General features: G+C 34.7%; 2 protein-coding genes across 2 annotated transcripts in view; both read right to left on the reverse strand.

The window, feature by feature from the left end:
- Window positions 1–2,219: 2,219 nt before the first annotated feature.
- On the reverse strand, window positions 2,220–9,221 carry LOC123542078 (mucin-5AC-like). Its single transcript, XM_053531320.1, has 4 exons — window positions 9,198–9,221; window positions 4,994–5,305; window positions 3,580–4,480; window positions 2,220–2,296 (listed from the first exon to the last, which is right to left on the reverse strand). The coding sequence occupies exons 1-4, from the start codon at window positions 9,219–9,221 to the stop codon at window positions 2,220–2,222; spliced, it is 1,314 nt and encodes a 437-aa protein (XP_053387295.1).
- Window positions 7,381–19,329, reverse strand: part of LOC123543140 (probable serine/threonine-protein kinase DDB_G0282963) — a 28,981-nt gene continuing 17,032 nt past the window's right edge. Inside the window, exons 3-6 of the mRNA XM_053531321.1 lie at window positions 18,987–19,135; window positions 16,586–16,718; window positions 15,644–15,697; window positions 7,381–14,314 (exon numbers count right to left, since the gene is read on the reverse strand). Coding sequence (XP_053387296.1) covers window positions 10,400–14,314; window positions 15,644–15,697; window positions 16,586–16,718; window positions 18,987–19,135 — 4,251 coding nt within the window. The 3' untranslated portion in view covers window positions 7,381–10,399. The remainder of the gene's footprint in view (window positions 14,315–15,643; window positions 15,698–16,585; window positions 16,719–18,986; window positions 19,136–19,329) is intronic.

Genomic DNA, 19,329 nt, shown 5'->3' on the forward strand with positions numbered 1-19,329 from the left:
ATACTTTTGACAAAAACCAATATATAATTGACCGATACATTGTCGTTTAGTTATAGCTTAACATACAACTTTGTTTTAAGATACTATTAGTCAAGAAATATTTCTTAGCGTATGACATCAAATTTTAAATTAACTGAAGATGTCAGGAATTTCGTATTTCGGCTTGTGCGATATATACAACGTGCAAAGAGTAATTCGAGTAGTTATTCAAACGTAAATGCGTGGATATATCTATGTACAAAGAATAATTCAAGCATGTGTGTTGACATATCTATGCAGAAAAAGTAATTCAAACGTGAAAAAAAAGGTGTAAATAGAAATTCAAACGTAAATACGCGGATATGTCTATGAGCAAAGAATATTCCAAATTTGAATCAGCGGATACATCTTAGTGCAAAGAGTGACTCAAACAAAGATGCGTGGACACATCTACGAAGAAAGAGTAATTCAAATGTGAAAAAGCGGATATATCTATTTGCAAAGAGTAATTCACCCGTAAATGCGTAGGCATATCTATGAAGAAAGAGTAGCGCGGATATATCTATGTGCAAATTATAATTCACTCGTGGATATATCAATGCAAAAGATTTATAAACGGATAAGAATTGTTTTTATTATGTAGCAACAAACATTTTGCTTTTTGCTCGTAAATTTTCATACGCTTCAGTCAACATTTCAATGGAAACATTTCGTGATATTCTGACATGCAAAACGCCTCTTAAAAGTTGTGCATAAATTATACATATCAGTATAACGATGATTTTTTAATCTAAGACAAAGAACCTTTAGAAAACATAAACATTCAAGGCAAAGTAAAAATAGGTATCAAGTTTTTTACATAAAATGTGATTATTCCGCTCTTTACTTTTATATGGTTGTGCGCAGTTCTGTTGTTTGTTTTAGGTTAAACGCCGTTATTCAACAGTATGTTAGTTATATAACGGCGGGCAGTTAACTTAACCGGTGTTCCAGGATTCTGGAGTCGTACAAATCAGTTCTCCGCAAGAAACTGCCAACTTCCCCACTTGAATCAGAGGTGGAGGACGAATGATATCAGACACGATGTATTTTATTAAATCGTCTTAGGATCAAACTCACGACCCCGGGATCCGTAGATCTGCGCTCTTTCTATTTTGATGATGAAGTTTATTTGACATCAGAAAAAATACAGATTTAGAGTTCACAGTGAAACGTTTATAGTTTTCAAAACGCAGAGTAGTTTCTATCTCTCACAGGACTATCATTTGTATTGTCAATGGACTTTTTTGTCATGAACTCTAGGTCGTAGGTCACTTTCCATATATGCCGTAAAAACTGATGGCTAAATGCATTAAAGTGAAAAATATAGCAAATTATCACCTGACAAAGGTCAGTCTTTTGATTAATATCTTTTCTTTTCAATAATAATTAATGGCATTAAATGCACCTTGAGCGATTTTGGTCTTTTATAAGCAACGATTATAAAATCAAGTTATTAAAGTATTTGTGACAGATGCAGATTTTATACATAGTTTATAACAGTTTGGTATTGGTTTAGTTTTAGCGGCCTGTAGCCTAAATGGTATAGTAATGGTTTATTGATTTTTATTCGGAATTCCTCTGATACTTAGGGCAGTAGAATACAGGTGATCGATAGTGTAACATCGTGCTCCTTCATATGCACATTTAGACAAATAGAAGTAAAACTTATTTGGCAAATTAATGGTTAGAGAGTACATAGAGATAAAGGCAGTTCAAAGCACCATTGCACCTTGGAAGAGGTGTATAGAGTGTACAGAGAGAGAGTTACCAGAATTGTTTGTGGGCTGTGGATCCCATAGATTCAGTAAGTATTTGTATAAGTATTTGTATAAGTATTAGTATAAGTAATTTTTACAAGTATAAGTATTTGTGTTAGTATTGACAATTGTATATGTATTACATACATTATCTCTTTGTATTTACATGTGTATTTATTGCACTTATTACATTTTTGATCTGTGAAGCTTTTGCTTGTTAATGGACCTATTATATACTTATGAACAAGGATTGTTTTGTTTTAAATGTAAAAGAACTGTCGAACCACAAGTACAAATACAGAACTATTTTATATTTTATTATTTATATGAATGACGACATGTATATTATATATCTTTAGTTATTGCTTACCAGCTATCATGATCATATAGCAAAATATGTGTAATAGTTAATTTCAGAGCGACGTTCTGAACATTTTGATGTTAGAAATCTCTATATCCACATGGTGTATAACAGACTGGTTTTTCAAGAAGATTCCATGTCAATTTATTATATACAGCTGAACAGAAATAAATAACTATGCTGTACCTATGACTTCGTTTGTTACGCATTACCATACAAACTACGGGAAGCCAGGGTTACATATTTGACATGTGATTACAATTGGCAAATTATGTGTAACCTAATTTTGAGAGGCGTACACTTGCGGACACACATTCTATTTTAACTTTTAAAGAAAACCCTTTAGTTTGAAAAGAAAAAACACAAAAACTATCTCTATCCCTTTGGTCTGTAGTACCGTGAATTATCCTAAATAACTACTATTGCTAGCTGAAAGTAGTAGTAAGATGTATCAAAGGAAACTGGAAGTTTAAAGTAATGAAGCTAGAAACAAAAACGTTAGTAAATTCAGGAACGTAGGCGATGAACTCGGGCGTGATGTAGTTAGAAGTAGGAAGAAAGAAATGTAGGAAGTTAAAAGTCAGAAAGTTTGAAATTAGAAGTTATGAAATCTGAAGCATAGAATTTGGAAGCTGACATCAGAGGTATTGAAGAAAAAAGCCCCTCCAGGGTTTCCGAAAGGAAGAAACTGAAATGCATTCTTATGATACCTTTACACGTAGTCCTAATATTCAAGACAAGAAAGACAACTATTTCACAAAAGGCTTTCGTATATAGTACAATGTTATGTCCCTGTAACTAGAAAAATCGAACGTTAGTTGACAAGACCAGACAATGTTCGTGTTTACATCGTAATAACAGTATTCCTAAATGGTCTCTGTGTGAGGTAAAATTGAAAAAGTGGAAACTCCACAGGTCGCTCAACACAACAAAAACGAAAATGTTGCAGGCTCGGTTTCATTGAGCCTGTTCATGGACGGTAGTTAAAATGCATGCTGCCGTCCACGCCCTCTAGCCCCGGGTTGAGCAGAACTCAACATTTACACATGCTAAAAGTACAAAAAACAATTTAGAGGCATCCGCAGATGTGTTCATACGGCGGTGCACATGGAACCTTCAATGCTACACTAGCGTATAATTCCATGAAAAGCGGTCCCCAGTTAAAATAACGGGTTTGCCCTAAACGAGAAAACAATGAGCAGAACTAAACAAACCGGAATTTAGAAAGGGGATCTGAGGTTATGGAGCCTGCATATCACAGACGCTCTGTTAAGTTAAATCGATTTATTTATTGCAACATTGTTGTAAGACGGCATAAAAGTAATGCAAAACGCCAGATTCTAGAACTGTTCTTCCATCTTAAAGAGTTTCTGAAAATGTTGTAGGATAAATGAATATACGGAGTATAAAACAGAAACATTGAGAAAAAAGGTAACCAACCTGTGGCTGTACTCGGCTTTGTTGTTGTGGAAACTACTTCCTCCACTTCTAATTCTACCTCTTCGGTTGAAACTTGTGGAGCAGTTGTTGTTTCTGTTACCGCTGGCGCTTCCGTAGGTTTGTTGGTTATCACTGGAGCAGCTAATTTTGGTTTATCCGTTGCCAAAAGGGCTGCTTTTGACTTTATAGCTACCTTTTTGTCGTTATTGTCTGACAAAATTGCGGTTGGAGGCTTTTTAGCTGCTTTTGGTTTTGCTGCTAAGCTTGACAGAACAGCTTTAGGTAATTCTGAATTCATGCCTGCAAGTCCACCGGTATCTGAAGCTTTTGTTTTCGTTATCGTTGTTGTCTTTTTAGTCACCTTTTTTGTCGAAGTTGTTGCGTTTGTTTCTGCAGCACTTGCTGAGGACGCGGCGCTAGATGCAGCTGCTGCCGACGATACAGCAGTATCCATAGCAGATCCACTACCACTCGCACCGGCAATGGTACCTGCGGATGAAGTTTTAGCAGCAACAGCTGCTGTTTCTGACGCTGCAGCTACAGAAGATGCTGACCCTTGATGAACGGTCTCTTCAACAACCTGGTGAACCTCCTGAACTTGGCCAGCAGGTACACCAGCTACGGCCGTGGGATCATTACCTTTCTTCACTACTGTGGTTGTTGTCTTCTTAGTTTTCTTTACAACCTTTTCCTCTTTTGCCGCTGTTGCAGTGGATGCTGCCGCTGCTGTCTGACTTGCTGCTGCAGCTGTTTCTACTTGAGCTATCCCTTGTCCAGTGTTACCAGCAACACCATTGACTGATGATAGTACAGACTGGCTCGAGGCTGCGGAGGATTGTGCCGTGTCCTGTTTTGCAACCGCCGCTTGGTTTTTCTGGGTCTCAACAACCGTTTCTACAACCTATAAATATAATTTGATCTCATTCTCTCATTCATTACTACCTATGTTCCGGACGACATCAGAGACAGAAAACTGCGTAATCTTACAACTTATGCGGTACGTTTCATAGAAAAAAACGTAAAGGCATGTACCTCTTTAAGAAGAATATTTCACCAGTACATAAAAGCTGGAGAAGTCTGCATTAAAAAGAATACAAGACAGAAGATATACTTTCTTTTGTGTATCCGGTGCACATAGCATGTGCTATCATACATCCTAAAAGGCGTGAATAGCTTCCTACAGGATCGTAATATATACATCAACGTTAAACAAGAGTTAGAAACTGGACGTAGATGAATTTTGTCAACAATGATCATTAAAATCTAATGTAAGCAATCGAATAAAGCCAAATAGATATTTTTAGCAGCTAACTCTTTAAGTCTGATGTTAGTATTGATAAGCATGTGTCTAAAGAGCAATTTGTGCTTTAAATAACTTACTGATTTAAAACAAAAATGGAATTGTTTGAATTACCTCTGTCTTATGAACAGTTGTATCACCACTACCAGCTGTTGCTTGTGCTATTGTCGCCGTTCCGTGGTCATGCACGTGCTGGTGACCAGTATTTGCCATGCTTCCATCAAAGATTCTTTGTGTAGGAGGATCCGAAAACGGCCTTCGGGCTTGTGGGCTTGAAATGGTATTTGAGGTTGATGCCGCTGCAAAATTATCTACAAAACTTTGCAGAGGGGCGGTCCTAGTTGGTGTTGCAAACATGGAGTCTATGGGAGCGGCAACTGGCACGGGAGGACGTGTACGTTCCACCTGTGGGTGTCCGGAAAACCTCTGAAAATTGTGATAAATTTTACGCATATGCACATTCGATATAACACTACTTACAAATTTTATGCATATGTAAATTTTAATAAACACTGCCTTCGTGGTTATGAATTTTACGCATATGCGAATATTATTCAACACTGCTTAACGGATATAAATCCTACGCATACGCGCATTAAATATAAAACTGCTTCTAAGATTAAAAATAAATACGGATATTATGCACAAGCAGCACATACAATTTAACACTGCTTTTATGATTATAAAATTTTACGCATATAGACAATCAATATAACACTGCTTTTTTGTAATTATAAATTTTACGCTTGTGCACATTTAATATAACTTTGCTGTTTACGCATTAGCATATAACACTTCGTTTAAGGCATATGCACATTCAGTATAACACTACTTTTATGGTCATAGATTTTACGCATATACACATTCAGTAAACACTGTTGTTATGGTTATATGGTTTACGCATATGCACGTTATACAAAGTAATTGCTAAACTGCTTTTAGGTTTGCATTTGGCGTAAAAAAAATTGTTTGTTTCCGGTATCCCGACCTACCCTAAATTTTTGGCCCGACCCTTAATGTTTTTATGGCCTTGGAGAATATTTTTTTCAACTTTTTAACAAAAAGATGCAAAACTGCACTTTTTATGCTTTAAACATAGCCAGTGATGTTAGAAATCAACTTACTGATGCTCTAAAGGCATAACCCCCTTATTTGTAATCATTTTTTGACAAAAAAATAATTTCCGAAAAGTCTCCCTTGATAAAAAAAAATTCCAAAAAAAAACGTTTTTCTGACCTACCTACCCTAATTTTTTTGAGCATGTTACCGGAAACAAAGAATTTATTTTTTAGGCCTTTGTATAAAAAAAAATTCTTTCCTGCAATCATTACTTGGTAGGGTAGACTATAAGGGTGTACTTATACAGCCTTGCTACATAAGCTAGCTTTTATAGCAAGTGGTACAGTGTCCACCTTTCGGGTTCGATTCGCGGCCAGGTCTGAAATATTTTCAGTCTGTTACAATTAGAGATCGAAATTGATATCATAAAATAAAACTTGAATGCAGGTTTGTTCTTGTAATGAATAATAGTGCTATTATTTAGTTAAAATTAGTTTGCCTTTTCTTTAATTGTACCGGTCATTCGCGTTTCTTACAATTTAAATCGTCGTCTTTATTGCCTGTTTATATTTTAATGGTAGAGATCTATATTCATTGATATGAAAAAGGCATATTTTTAGCTCTAGGTTTACTTTTTAGAACCAAACTACATAAAAATCGGAAGAGAGAAAACACGGACGTCGGGTAAATAAGACTAAGTTTTAATCAATCAATCCGTTTCGATCACCTGATGACATTAATCAGGGATTGCTTTTTAACATACTTAGTTCAAAATCGGCATATTGTATGAGGGTTTTACGATATTAACATTTCAATCTAATATATAGCATACTTTGGGATATTAACCGTCATAACGACCATCATTTGTGTCATCTGTGGGGTCGTTAAATGCCGTCATGTACCTGGAGTAATGTTAATAATTCTTGCCCTTTTAGGATCATGGTTACTATTCTTCGTCATTGATTACTTAACAAATAATCAAAACCTTCAAGTGGTTCAGAGTTTAGATGAGCAGAAAATGAACCATGAGGCCGTTAGTCCGAGTGGTAAGATATCTAAGTAAAGTAGACGACAAACCATAAAAGTCTTAGATAGTTTTCTTTATAACACGTTATTAAAGTTATGCTGGTCTTTATTTATCCGATTAGTAATGAACAGTACGTCATGCGGTATTTTGACAAAAATGCTCCCTTACCGGTCCGCGCGTCAAACGTTGTTTATTGCAGAATATACAGAGACTGACCTTTCTTTAACTGGCAATCAAATCTCTAGTCGCCTGTGTTAGCGTATAATATAAGGGTGGGTTAAACATATGATATACTTATTCAAATAGAGTCTGATGCTCTAGCAAACTTTCTACTACTGTGCAGTCCATTTAGATTTTTTTCGGTTATTTAGAAATACAAGTACAAAGAGTTAAAATGATACATATGCAGCTTTATTATAAATTTATATAAGTACGAAAAACCATGCATGCAAAATAAATATATAGATATAAGCATTATATAAGACATTATTTACACATTCACATATATCTATAGTTATGAAATGACATGTACAAAAGGCAATCCACCGAAAGAGCATTTTGAAACTATCACTTAAAACAACCGTAGTTATGACAGACAATTGTGAAAATGATGTTAGAAAAGCCATATCATTAATGCTAAATGTAACCACAATACGTATAACAATTGCATTCTTATAAACATATTTCTTTATTCATATTTTACTACAGACAATATATGTCGTTGACATAATTGAACATAAATTGGCAGCAATTTTGCTAAAAAATGTTAATATATTCATCAATATGTTATGAATCTGATGAGAAAACAATTCAATGTTCGAATCTTCAATCTCAAATAAACTGTCTGTCAAAAGTCTATACCAACAAGATAGATTTACGTCGTGTGTACTATGTACGTGTTAAACCTTATAAGCGATTAGTAGCACGCATTCAATTCATAGCATACAATGATATCAGGTTCTTGATACATTGTATTGGATATTGTAACTGCCCTCAGATCATATGGCAAAGACTGATTTCCCTTGTACAAGTCACTGGCACCAGACCAGAAAAAAGGTCATGTTCGTTTTATACTCTAACCCTAGGTATGCCATCAGAAATATGGTACCAAATGGGAAAATATACTGGTCAATATAATTTGAGCATTTCTAACCGAAAATGCGCAGTTCTGCAAATGGACACTATGCAAATTGAACAACTGATTACTTATCTTCCACCGTGCACTAATCACATTTTTTCAATGTTTCGTATCACAGAGGCATTCAGCGTAAATTATGTTCTTGTCAAAGTTTTTAGACAAACCTGGATAACCTTACTTACTGACCTTTCATGATTTTCATAGGGGTATGGTATAGCATTAAAATGGTACCAGTTAGACCTGATACATCGCAGTTAAGACTATTGCTAAAATGGACCATCTTTTATAAACATCTGAATATTTTGTTTAAGGAAAAGTAAATGTGTTTCGACAATTGTAGGAGTTTGTAATCAAAAGTGTGTAACCTTACAATCAAAATAATTTGTTATCGGAAAGGTATGCTACCTGATATATCAGCCACAGATTTACACTTTAAAATAAAAAGGATGTTCAAAAGGAGTAAGCACGAACATGAAACTATTAAACACTTAAAATCTCGTAACATAAAACCGTATTCAATTTGATAATTCTTACACCTGAAACACTTTCAGTTAAACGCCACCAATTGGTACGAAAGCAAAACAATCAACAGTTGTTGAGTAAGTTACTCATAATGTACAAGCGTAAAAGAAAGATAATGGAAATATCTCTGTAAACTATTTCACAATATATCCAAAATGTACAAGCATTAAAGATAGATAATTGAAATTGCTCTGTTAATTATTTTATAGGATAATCCAAATGTACAAGCATAAAAGATAGATAATCGAAATATCTCTGTAAAATATTTCCTAAGATACTAAAAATGTGCAAGCATAAAAGTTAGATTGTAAAATATTTCATTCATGATAACAAAGCAAGTCTTACTTCTTTGAATAATTCCTTACAATAGACCTTTTGTACTTAAATCATTTATTGAATAAAGATGTATTTTTCATTCATTTAAATGTACTTGAAAATATTCAGATAAAAAACTTTATACAATGGTACAGTTCCTTTTCTATATCTATCTATAAGTATTGCCTTTTTTTCATTTCTGCCACATATCAACATTTTATTACATTTAAAGTGTGTTCAGATAGTTTTAGACATACCTTTATCATGTCACTTATGACCATTGAGCTTTTTTACATGTCAAATGTCCACTTAAAAACAGTTCATAAAAGGGCAAAGTTTAATTTCTTATTAACACCGAAATTCGAATGAAAAATACAATTCATTGCTCTGGATGAAATAATGCAATTACTAAAGTGCTTTAGAAAAAAAAGTGGTTCTCTTAAACATATCGATGTTCGTAGTTAAATTAAGAAATAGTGTATAGAAAACCGTGTTTTAAAGCTATCAATACACGGTTTAACGTTATTAATACACGGAAAGAGGTTATACGTCCGCGGAATAATTTCACGAGGGCGTAGAATTCTTCTGGCAACGTATAACCGATCTGAGTATATTAATTTGTACATTATTTCGATTCTAAAATGCCCTTAATCTAAAATAGTATATATACATTATAGAAACGCTATTTCTTTGTCGCAACAAAAACATTGACATCATCGCACGTTAACGTGACGTCATTTTAGCGTAAGCGTGTTGTAACAGTAACAAGCATATTAGAATATATGTTTAACCACATCATGAGACTTAAGAAACTAAAACAAATCCAATGATTACGTGATTGCAAAAAGCAACTGTACATATATAATCTCATCAGTGCGGGAGAATTATTACAAAACGTCAAACATATCAACTAACATACTTGTACAAAGTGGCAACGCTATACAGCATAAATGTACGCATTTTGTAGAATCGGTCATTTATCGAATATAATAATAAATATGAATTAAAACAAACAATAGAAATATCATATTGTCAAAATAAGTAACAAATGTGTCTAGGTGTAGACTTCTACAACATTTAAACCGTTGATCAAATTTTGCTGATCCTTTAGTGCTATTCTTATCGTTTTTGGCATTGAATGAGACTGGATCGACCTTTGACAGATCAAAACAATTACTCCGCTAAAAATAGTTCACGTAGAACACCTTTCACCATTATAGGTATCGTTCTGTTTCGTTTCTTTACTTCTACCAACAGTTTAAACGCATGTTTCACATGAGACGTAAAACGTTAGTTCTGTCTTTCCAGATTTTCTCACAGCTGCATCACACTTCATTTGTATGTTGTTTCGCATGATGGCTAATGATCTAACGCCTGTCCACCAGATGTGCGGTAAAACTATATCACTAGTTCAAAGCCCACCAGCACTAGCTTTGATAAAATCGGATCAGTTTCTAACTTAGCGATGATGATGATGGTGGTCGTGGTTATTTTTTCCACCAGATGATTCAGCTTTGTGTTTGGATGTCTGAGAAGTATCTTGCTGAGTCTTATGTTCTGTTTCTTGTACCACGTGTTCTACATGTTGAACATCAAACTCTCCTGTAGATGTCGCTGCTGTATCCGATGACGCACCAGATGGGGATACTTGGTTACTACTCACTGGATTATTTGGATCGGGAATCTTTTTTTTAATTACCGTTTGTTTTACAGATTTTGTTTTCACAGAAGTTGATGTACTGTTTGTTTCCTTTGTAGAGTCTGCAGTGGCAATTTTTTCTTGTTTCCCTGGATGAGTTTCATGTGAATGATCATGAGCATGGTCATGTGAGTGATCATGCGCATGGTCGTGTGAGTGACTGTGAGACGCATGTGCATCTCCTGCTGATGTATCAACATTTGCTGATGCTGCTTTTTCTGCAGCTGCAATTTCGGATGTATTATGATGCACCAGTTCTTCAACTGTGTGCTGAATTTCAGATATTTCGGCTTTTCCTGATTTAGTTTCAGAACCAGATTTCAAGAGAATTGTAGTAGTTTTCTTAGTTTTCTTTACAACTTGTGCCTGCTTTTCTGCAGTTGCTTTTTCTGCGGCTCCAGAATTTGCGGAGACGGTATTACTGCTCCCGTGGTTCTCATGGCCCCCATGTCCTCCATGGTCCCCATGTCCTCTATGACTATGACCTGTCTCACCAGTATGTTCAACACCATTGGTAATAACTTTGCTAGAAGCTGTATCTGCTTTTGTGGCTGTTTCATTTTTCTTAATATCTACAACTGTTTCCACTATTTCTGTCTTTTCAATTTTATGTTTATCTCCAACTTTCGTGATCGTTATATTCGTAGTGTTAGTTTGGTTAACGTTAGTTGCATTCGCTTCTTTTTTAGCCAAAGTTGTATCTGCAACTGAAGCCTTTAAACCATCAGCAGTTTTTGTCAAAGAGCTAGCCGAAGAAGTTACTTTGTCAGCAGCTACGGAACTCGATTTCGACTGTACGCTAGTTTTCTTTGACTGACCAATTGGCTTTCCATTTGGTCCACTAATTACGTTTGTTTGCAATCCAAGAATTGGACCAACAACTGGAACTTTACTTCTTCCGCTAGCTGGTCTCATTTTTGCTCCGCCGATTGAGTTAGTGTTTAAACTGAAATTAAGATCTGATTTCAGTCCGACAGCTGGACCTCTATTTGTTCCGACAGCTGAGATTAATTTTGATCCGCCGATCGAGTTAGTGTTCAAACTGAAATTAGGATCCGTTTTCATTCCGACAACTGGAACTGTATTTGATCCGCTAGCTGGAATCATATTTGTACCGCCGATCGGGTTAGTGTTTAAGCTTAAATTAGGTTCTGTTTTCATTCCGACAACTGGAACTGTGTTTGTTTCGCCAGCTAGAATCATATTTGTTCCGCCGACCGAGTAAGTGCTTAAACTGAAATTAGGATCTGTGTTCATTCCAACGACTGGAACTGTGTTTGTTCCGCTAGCTGGACTCATATTTGTTCCATCGATCAAGTTAGTGTTTAAACTGAAATTAGGATCTGAGTTCATTCCGACACTTGAAAATGTATTTGTTCCACCAATCGAGTTAGTGTTTAAACTGAAATTAGGATCTGTGTTCATTCCGACAACTGGAGCTGTATCTGTTCCACTAGCTGGAATCATATTTGTTCCGCCAATCGAGTTAGTGTTTAAACTAAACTTAGGGTCAGAAATCATTCCGACACTTGAAAATGTATTTGTTCCGCCGATCGAGTCAGTGTTTAAACTGAAATTAGGATCAGTTTTCATTCCGACAACTGGAGCTGTATTTGTTCTGCTAGCTGGAATCATATTTGTTCCGCCAATTGAGTTAGTGTTTAAACTGAAATTAGGATCTGTGTTCATTCCGACAACTGGAGCTGTATTTGTTCCACTAGCTGGAATTATATTTGTTCCGCCAATCGAGTTAGTGTTTAAACTGAAATTAGGATCTGTGTTCATTCCGACAACTGGAGCTGTATTTGTTTCACTAGCTGGAATTATATTTGTTCCGCCAATCGAGTTAGTGTCTAAACTGAAATTAGGATCTGTGTTCATTCCGACAACTGGAGCTGTATTTGTTCCGCTAGCTGGACTCATATTTGTTCCATCGAACAAGTTAGTGTTTAAACTGAAATTAGGATCTGAGTTCATTTCGACACTTGAAAATGTATTTGTTCCACCAATCGAGTTAGTGTTTAAACTGAAATTAGGATCTGTGTTCATTCCGACAACTGGAGCTGTATCTGTTCCACTAGCTGGAATCATATTTGTTCCGCCAATCGAGTTAGTGTTTAAACTAAACTTAGGGTCAGAAATCATTCCGACACTTGAAAATGTATTTGTTCCACCAATCGAGTTAGTGTTTAAACTGAAATTAGGATCTGTGTTCATTCCGACAACTGGAGCTGTATCTGTTCCACTAGCTGGAATCATATTTGTTCCGCCAATCGAGTTAGTGTTTAAACTAAACTTAGGGTCAGAAATCATTCCGACACTTGAAAATGTATTTGTTCCGCCGATCGAGTCAGTGTTTAAACTGAAATTAGGATCAGTTTTCATTCCGACAACTGGAGCTGTATTTGTTCTGCTAGCTGGAATCATATTTGTTCCGCCAATTGAGTTAGTGTTTAAACTGAAATTAGGATCTGTGTTCATTCCGACAACTGGAGCTGTATTTGTTCCACTAGCTGGAATTATATTTGTTCCGTCAATCGAGTTAGTGTTTAAACTGAAATTAGGATCTGTGTTCATTCCGACAACTGGAGCTGTATTTGTTTCACTAGCTGGAATTATATTTGTTCCGCCAATCGAGTTAGTGTTTAAACTGAAATTAGGATCTGTGTTCATTCCGACACTTGAAAATATATTTGTTCCGCCATTCGAGTTAGTGTTTAAACTGAAATTAGGATCTGTGTTCAATCCGACAACTGGAGCTGTATTTGTTCCGCTAGCTGGAATCATATTTGTTCCATCGATCAAGTTAGTGTTTAAACTGAAATTAGGATCTGAGTTCATTCCGACACTTGAAAATGTATTTGTTCCGCCAATCGAGTTAGTGTTTAAACTGAAATTAGGATCTGTGTTCATTCCGACAACTGGAACTGTGTTTGTTCCGCTAGCTGGAATCATTTTTGGTCCACCGATCGAGTTAGTGTTTAAACTGAAATAAGGGTCTGTTTTCATTCCGTCAACTGGAAAAGTATTTGTTCCGCCGAGCGAGTTAATGTTTAAACTGAAAGTAGGCTCTGTTTTCATTCCGACAAATGGAAAAGTGTTTGATCCACTAGCCGGAATCATATTTGTTCCACTGATCGAGTTAGTTTTTAAACTGAAAATAGGATCTGTTTTCATTCCAACAACTGGAACTGTACTTGTTCCGCTAGCTGAATTCACATTTGTCTCGCCGATCCAGTTAGTGTTTAAACGGAAATTAGGATCTGTTTTTATTCCGACTGCTGGAGCTGTATTTGTTTCGCTTCCTGAAATTATTTTTGTTCTACCGATCGAGTTAGTGTTTAAACTGAAATCAGGATTAGTATTGCTTCCTCTAAACAGTTTTGTATTCTGCTGTGTCTTGGTGCCGGCTTCCTTGTTTAGATTTGTTCCTCCTATTGTATTTGTTGCCTGATTACTTGAAGCAGAGTTACCTTTTAATAATTTCCATGTTGATGGAATTCTGGGTATAGATTTTCCGCCAGTTAATGTTGATGATGTTCTCGTTGTTTTCGTGGATTTTGTTTCTGATATTCTCGTGTCTGACCTTGACATTTGAGAAGTTAGGGTATTGAAAATTGAGTCAATGGGAGTAGCAACTGCAACCGGAGCTGGGCGTCGTCCCGAGGATAGTCTCTACAAAATAAATATACCAAAAATTGATTCAAGAAATATGAGAAAATTATTTTACATAAGAAAGTGACATCCTATTAGGTATCGAGTGTAAGGTGTAAAGAAACTAAATGCAGTGCAAAGCACATATGTCACAAGTCACTTACATATACAACTATTGCTTTACAAGTAATGTTATGTATACGAAAACAAGCATATTTATTGTAAGCTCTAATTGACATAAACGAATAATTATTCATTTAATAGAACAAGCGTTTCGTTATATGTAATATTCTGATAAAATATTGTTGTTGTTATTGTTGTTGTTGTTGTTGTTCAAATGACAATGTAGAAAATACATTAAGTTTTGATTTACATACTGACTCCAACTGTTTTGACCAGTCTACTGTACTAAGTTAACAATCCATATTACATATACAAAATTGAATTTGAATTTTCCAATACTTGTTCTAGTGAGGGTAGCATTTCTTTTTTGTTCATAAAAAAGGCCACACACATAATTGAATATGACAGGTAACTGCGGTTAGCGATGTATAAACGTACAGATTCCAAATGTCGTTAACGTCAAATTAAACAAATAATGTGACAATAAAACTTATGAATATTAGACGTTTAGTATTACAGTAAAACATGTTAATATACATAAAACAAACAAAAAACAAATACTTACCATTTTGTGTGAAAAAACGACAAAAGCACACAGTCATACAATACAGCGTTTGCACAAAATTGACGTTGACTTGACAACACATGTGTATTTTCAAAGCTACGGCCGCTTAGCATAAAATAACGTGTGTAAGACATGGAAAGCAACATATTTATTTTATACACTTACTTGTTATGCTGTACATGTACATTTATGTGCATATACAATATATATTTGTGTATTATGTTTCTTAGATGTTATACAATATTTAAAACATGTCACTTCTAATATGCATCTTGAGTAATGCTGTTGTGCCATTCAGAAATCATGGCACTTTACTTGATGTATAGTTAGACACAGATTCTACTTGTAAGTAACACATGTTACAAATATAAGTTTTTGAGGCCCGCATGGAGATGAATGAAAATTAGGGGGAAATATTGACGCACCATAAGTATAAATTATATTTAAAACATGGAGTGATATGTATATCTTTATTTTTTTAATAATAGACATGTAATAACCAGTCTACGTTAAATTTTAATCTTGCAAGTACAAAACTGTCATGCAGGGCCTCAAAATTGCACAATGTCAGATATTTCCACTAGTACCATGAGAAAAAGCATTTAGAATTAGTTGAGGTACAAATTTTAATAGGCAAAATATGAACAAAAGAGCATGCGTACCCTAAACGTCGGCTGGGTCACTGGTTCGACTGAGTTACGTGGAGTATATCTAATCTGAAAATAAATGACGAAACATGATCCGATGTCTTCGCGTCTGACCTTTGGCTTTTTTGTTTGACATCCGCAGATATATTTTAAAGGCTGATAGTGACTTTGTTTGTAATATGGCATCCACTTGAAATACATAGTACATGTTTTGTTAAAATAAAAAAGTGGAAAACCACAGGTCGCCCAACACGACATAAACGAAAACAATGGACAGAACTAAACAAACTTGCATTTAGAGAGGGGAACTGTGGTTATGGAGTCTGCATATCACAGAAACTGCCAAAAGACAGCAACATATCCAATGGCTGATTAAACAATACCCAAAGATTTTACAGCGGGATTACCGGAAGCACCCAAGCGGTATTATTAAAGCTGAAAAATTAAACAGTACACTAACACAACATAAATGTCGTGCTGAACGATCTGAAGAGATCGAAATATAACAGCTTTGATTGAAGGTACGGGGAGACTTTCTTTCCGATCATTGTTTTTTTTTTTCATATATTTGTTTCAGGTTTGAATAGTTGGTTCAGTTAGTAGGAATTATTATTGAATATCTTCCTTTTGCTTCTTCCCTTTATGGCGCCGACCGTATTAGTTCAGGACTTTGTGCAATATTGAAAGCAGTGCTATTCCAACCATGAAAATATGCTTATTTTCTATTTTGGAGAGCTGATTAATCAGTTTTTTAAGATAAAATTAAAAGCCGTATGGGACGACTTTAAACCCAAAGGATCAAGGGAAAATGAATACATTAGGGTTATGTACAAGAGTACGTAATCGCCCGGGAATTACCGATTACAATTAAGACTCCATCACCTCAATGTAAGTCATTAGAACATTCTCTCCGGTTATTGCACATGAAAAAGGTTTTGATTAAATCTGCATATTTACCCTTCCGCCAGGGGTCGGTGCAGGGCGATTAGAGTTAAGCTGTATGATAGCTGGAGCTGGTTGACCACTCACACCCCTGTTCGCTGCTGCTGGGTTGCCGATCACAAACTTTGGATTTTTCAACAAAATGTATCTGCAATAAACGAGACAGTATGTGAACTTGTTCAAGTGGTTGACAGTCTCATATTTTTTTATTTTATAAAACTGAGATATATATCATTCGAAAGATATATTCATTGAAAGTAGGAAATCGCTTGCATCTTAGCTTTCATATCAATGGTTTTATACAAAACAGTGCTCTAAACAAACGCATCTATATGATTTTTATACATTTTACATAAAAAATAGAAGGCAAACGTGACGAAACGAAGGCATTTTAAATCGTCGCGCGGGTCAAACAAAAGTAAAAAATGAAATTTATTTCAAAAATAGCGTGTGATGGAACCAACGTTTAACAGTAATATTTTTTTTGCACTTAAGGATTCTTATTTTTAGTATTTTGTTATTAAGTAAAATGTGTACATGCCCTTCTTATTTCTATATATAGAAAATCTGACCGCTATCGATTATTTGCCGGAGGAATATTCTTCTGTATGAGAGGGCTACCGTGATCCCGTAGTTGAAGAACGTTTGACTGATATTATATTCAAACTTATTTAATTCACATCTCTTGTATATATACTTGTAAAGTCAACAACTTTTGTAAATCATGCTATCTTAGGTCTGGCATACCCCAACATATTTTATTTTTTAAATAGCACATCAAAAAGACTGAGTATTGTTCGTTCTTCTGACCAGCTCTTCCGAGTTTGATCAAACGTTCCTGTTTTTAAAATCTACTCAAATTTGTACTAATTTAACTTGCAAATATAATTGAAATCTTCCACAACATTATCAGCTGTGGTAACCTTCGATCACTGTGTCAACAGCTTCATTTAAAATCGTGCTTTAGAAACATCCTTGTCATTCATGTTTAATATCCCATCTTTATCGCTTATGATTACAATGAACGTTATTTTCTATTCTTTAAGCACGTAGACATTCTTTATCTAAATGCATGCATTCATGAATGCGATCTTATTATTTATTCGGCCATAAATATTTTGACATTTGTCACTTGCTTATTACCATTTTTCAAAGAAATTGTTTAGCATTAAATCGAATTATTCTTTTCAACTAGTTCACCTACTGTTTCAATCACATTTTCCAGGTTTTCATTGAGTTCTTTTTAAGTATGTGACATATCAATTAATGACATATCTGTTAGTACACTTGGTTCTAAAGAATTTCGATGGTTGTAATATGTATAAATATCTTTATTAGTTTTTAATTCATCGTCAAAAACCATTTTGATGGTGTATTTTGCGTTGCATATTTTTGTCACTTTTACAACAGAACGTTTTAATTTTCTCAATTTTGAATTAATTCGGGAATGTATTTTTGTTTAAGGCTCAGAATCTCTTAGTTAAGGCTCAGAATCTCTTAGTTAGCAAGAAAGAGTTTTTGTAAAATGTCTTTTTTTACTTGTATTTTGCCAGATCTGTTAGCAGGAAAAGTACATCTTTGGACATAAAACTTAAATTTTTAAAGGTGCTAGTATTTCAAAAATTTTGAAAACTTAAATCCTACTGTGTTCACTTCACACAGCAATCCCAAGATGACGATGATTTGCACTGTACAAATAGGAGCATAGAAGAGTCATCTAAGATCTAAATTTGATCTACGTTTTAGCTCTAAGAATAGTTTTCACTTTATAGATATAAAAGAGAAATGTATATAGTTTATCTTTTAGAGTCGAAAGTTAATTAACGCCAGAGAATTTTTACAATATTATCGCTTTTGTCTGACATTATATATAATTGGTGTAATACGGGTATGTATTCGTTGTACTGGAGTTTTACAACGAAACGATGACGTGCAAATATATCGCCCTGGCGTATACCATATGATTAAATTATCAGTTACATGTTATATCTGTTATATTTTAAAGGTATATTAGACCCAGATTTCATATTTAAAAATATGAAGTTTCTGTAAGTATAGATTATGTAAACATAAAATTATTATTATTAAGTTTATGTGAATTAACAGTACCAGGACAGTACACACTTAAAACATGTGTATATATAGCTAAACACAGAATAAATGTATACTACCACTAAAAAAACTGAAAATTTACACAAAGTAAAATGTTACTGCTTGACATTAAGTTATTAATGTAGCTTTGCATACCACAATTAATTTATATATTTATTGATGTTAACTACACTTGATGGGGATTTCATGCATTTGAAGTAAATATCTAAAAATAGAATAAATATCTAAACAATAGAATAAATATCTAAAAATAGAAATTTTTAGTGAAAGATAGGTATTAGATATCTTTAAGAAATATTCAAACCTAATCTGCCCATTGTTGGATTTAATTGGCACGAGTGCATAATTCTGCAATTCTCCTAGAACGTTCTGTATACTAGGACTGGGATGGTGTCGTTTCACTCTTCGTCTTTTGTTGACTTTTCCAAATAATGCGGTCTCGAATGTCTGATTCTGTAAAACAATGGAAGCTCTAACGTCAATAGTTTTCCATACTAACTAAGTAAGAAGATCCCTTCGAAGCAAAGAAAGCATTTAGATAACAGACTTGGTTTGACAGAGTCTGTTTATGAGAGGTAAGGAAAAATGAGCAACACTCCTCGTGACCCCAAGCACCACCTTAAGCGGAAGTTTACTACAATTTCAAA

The sequence above is a fragment of the Mercenaria mercenaria genome, chromosome 19 (genome assembly GCF_021730395.1).
Source record: "Mercenaria mercenaria strain notata chromosome 19, MADL_Memer_1, whole genome shotgun sequence".
Lineage (NCBI taxonomy): Eukaryota > Metazoa > Mollusca > Bivalvia > Venerida > Veneridae > Mercenaria > Mercenaria mercenaria.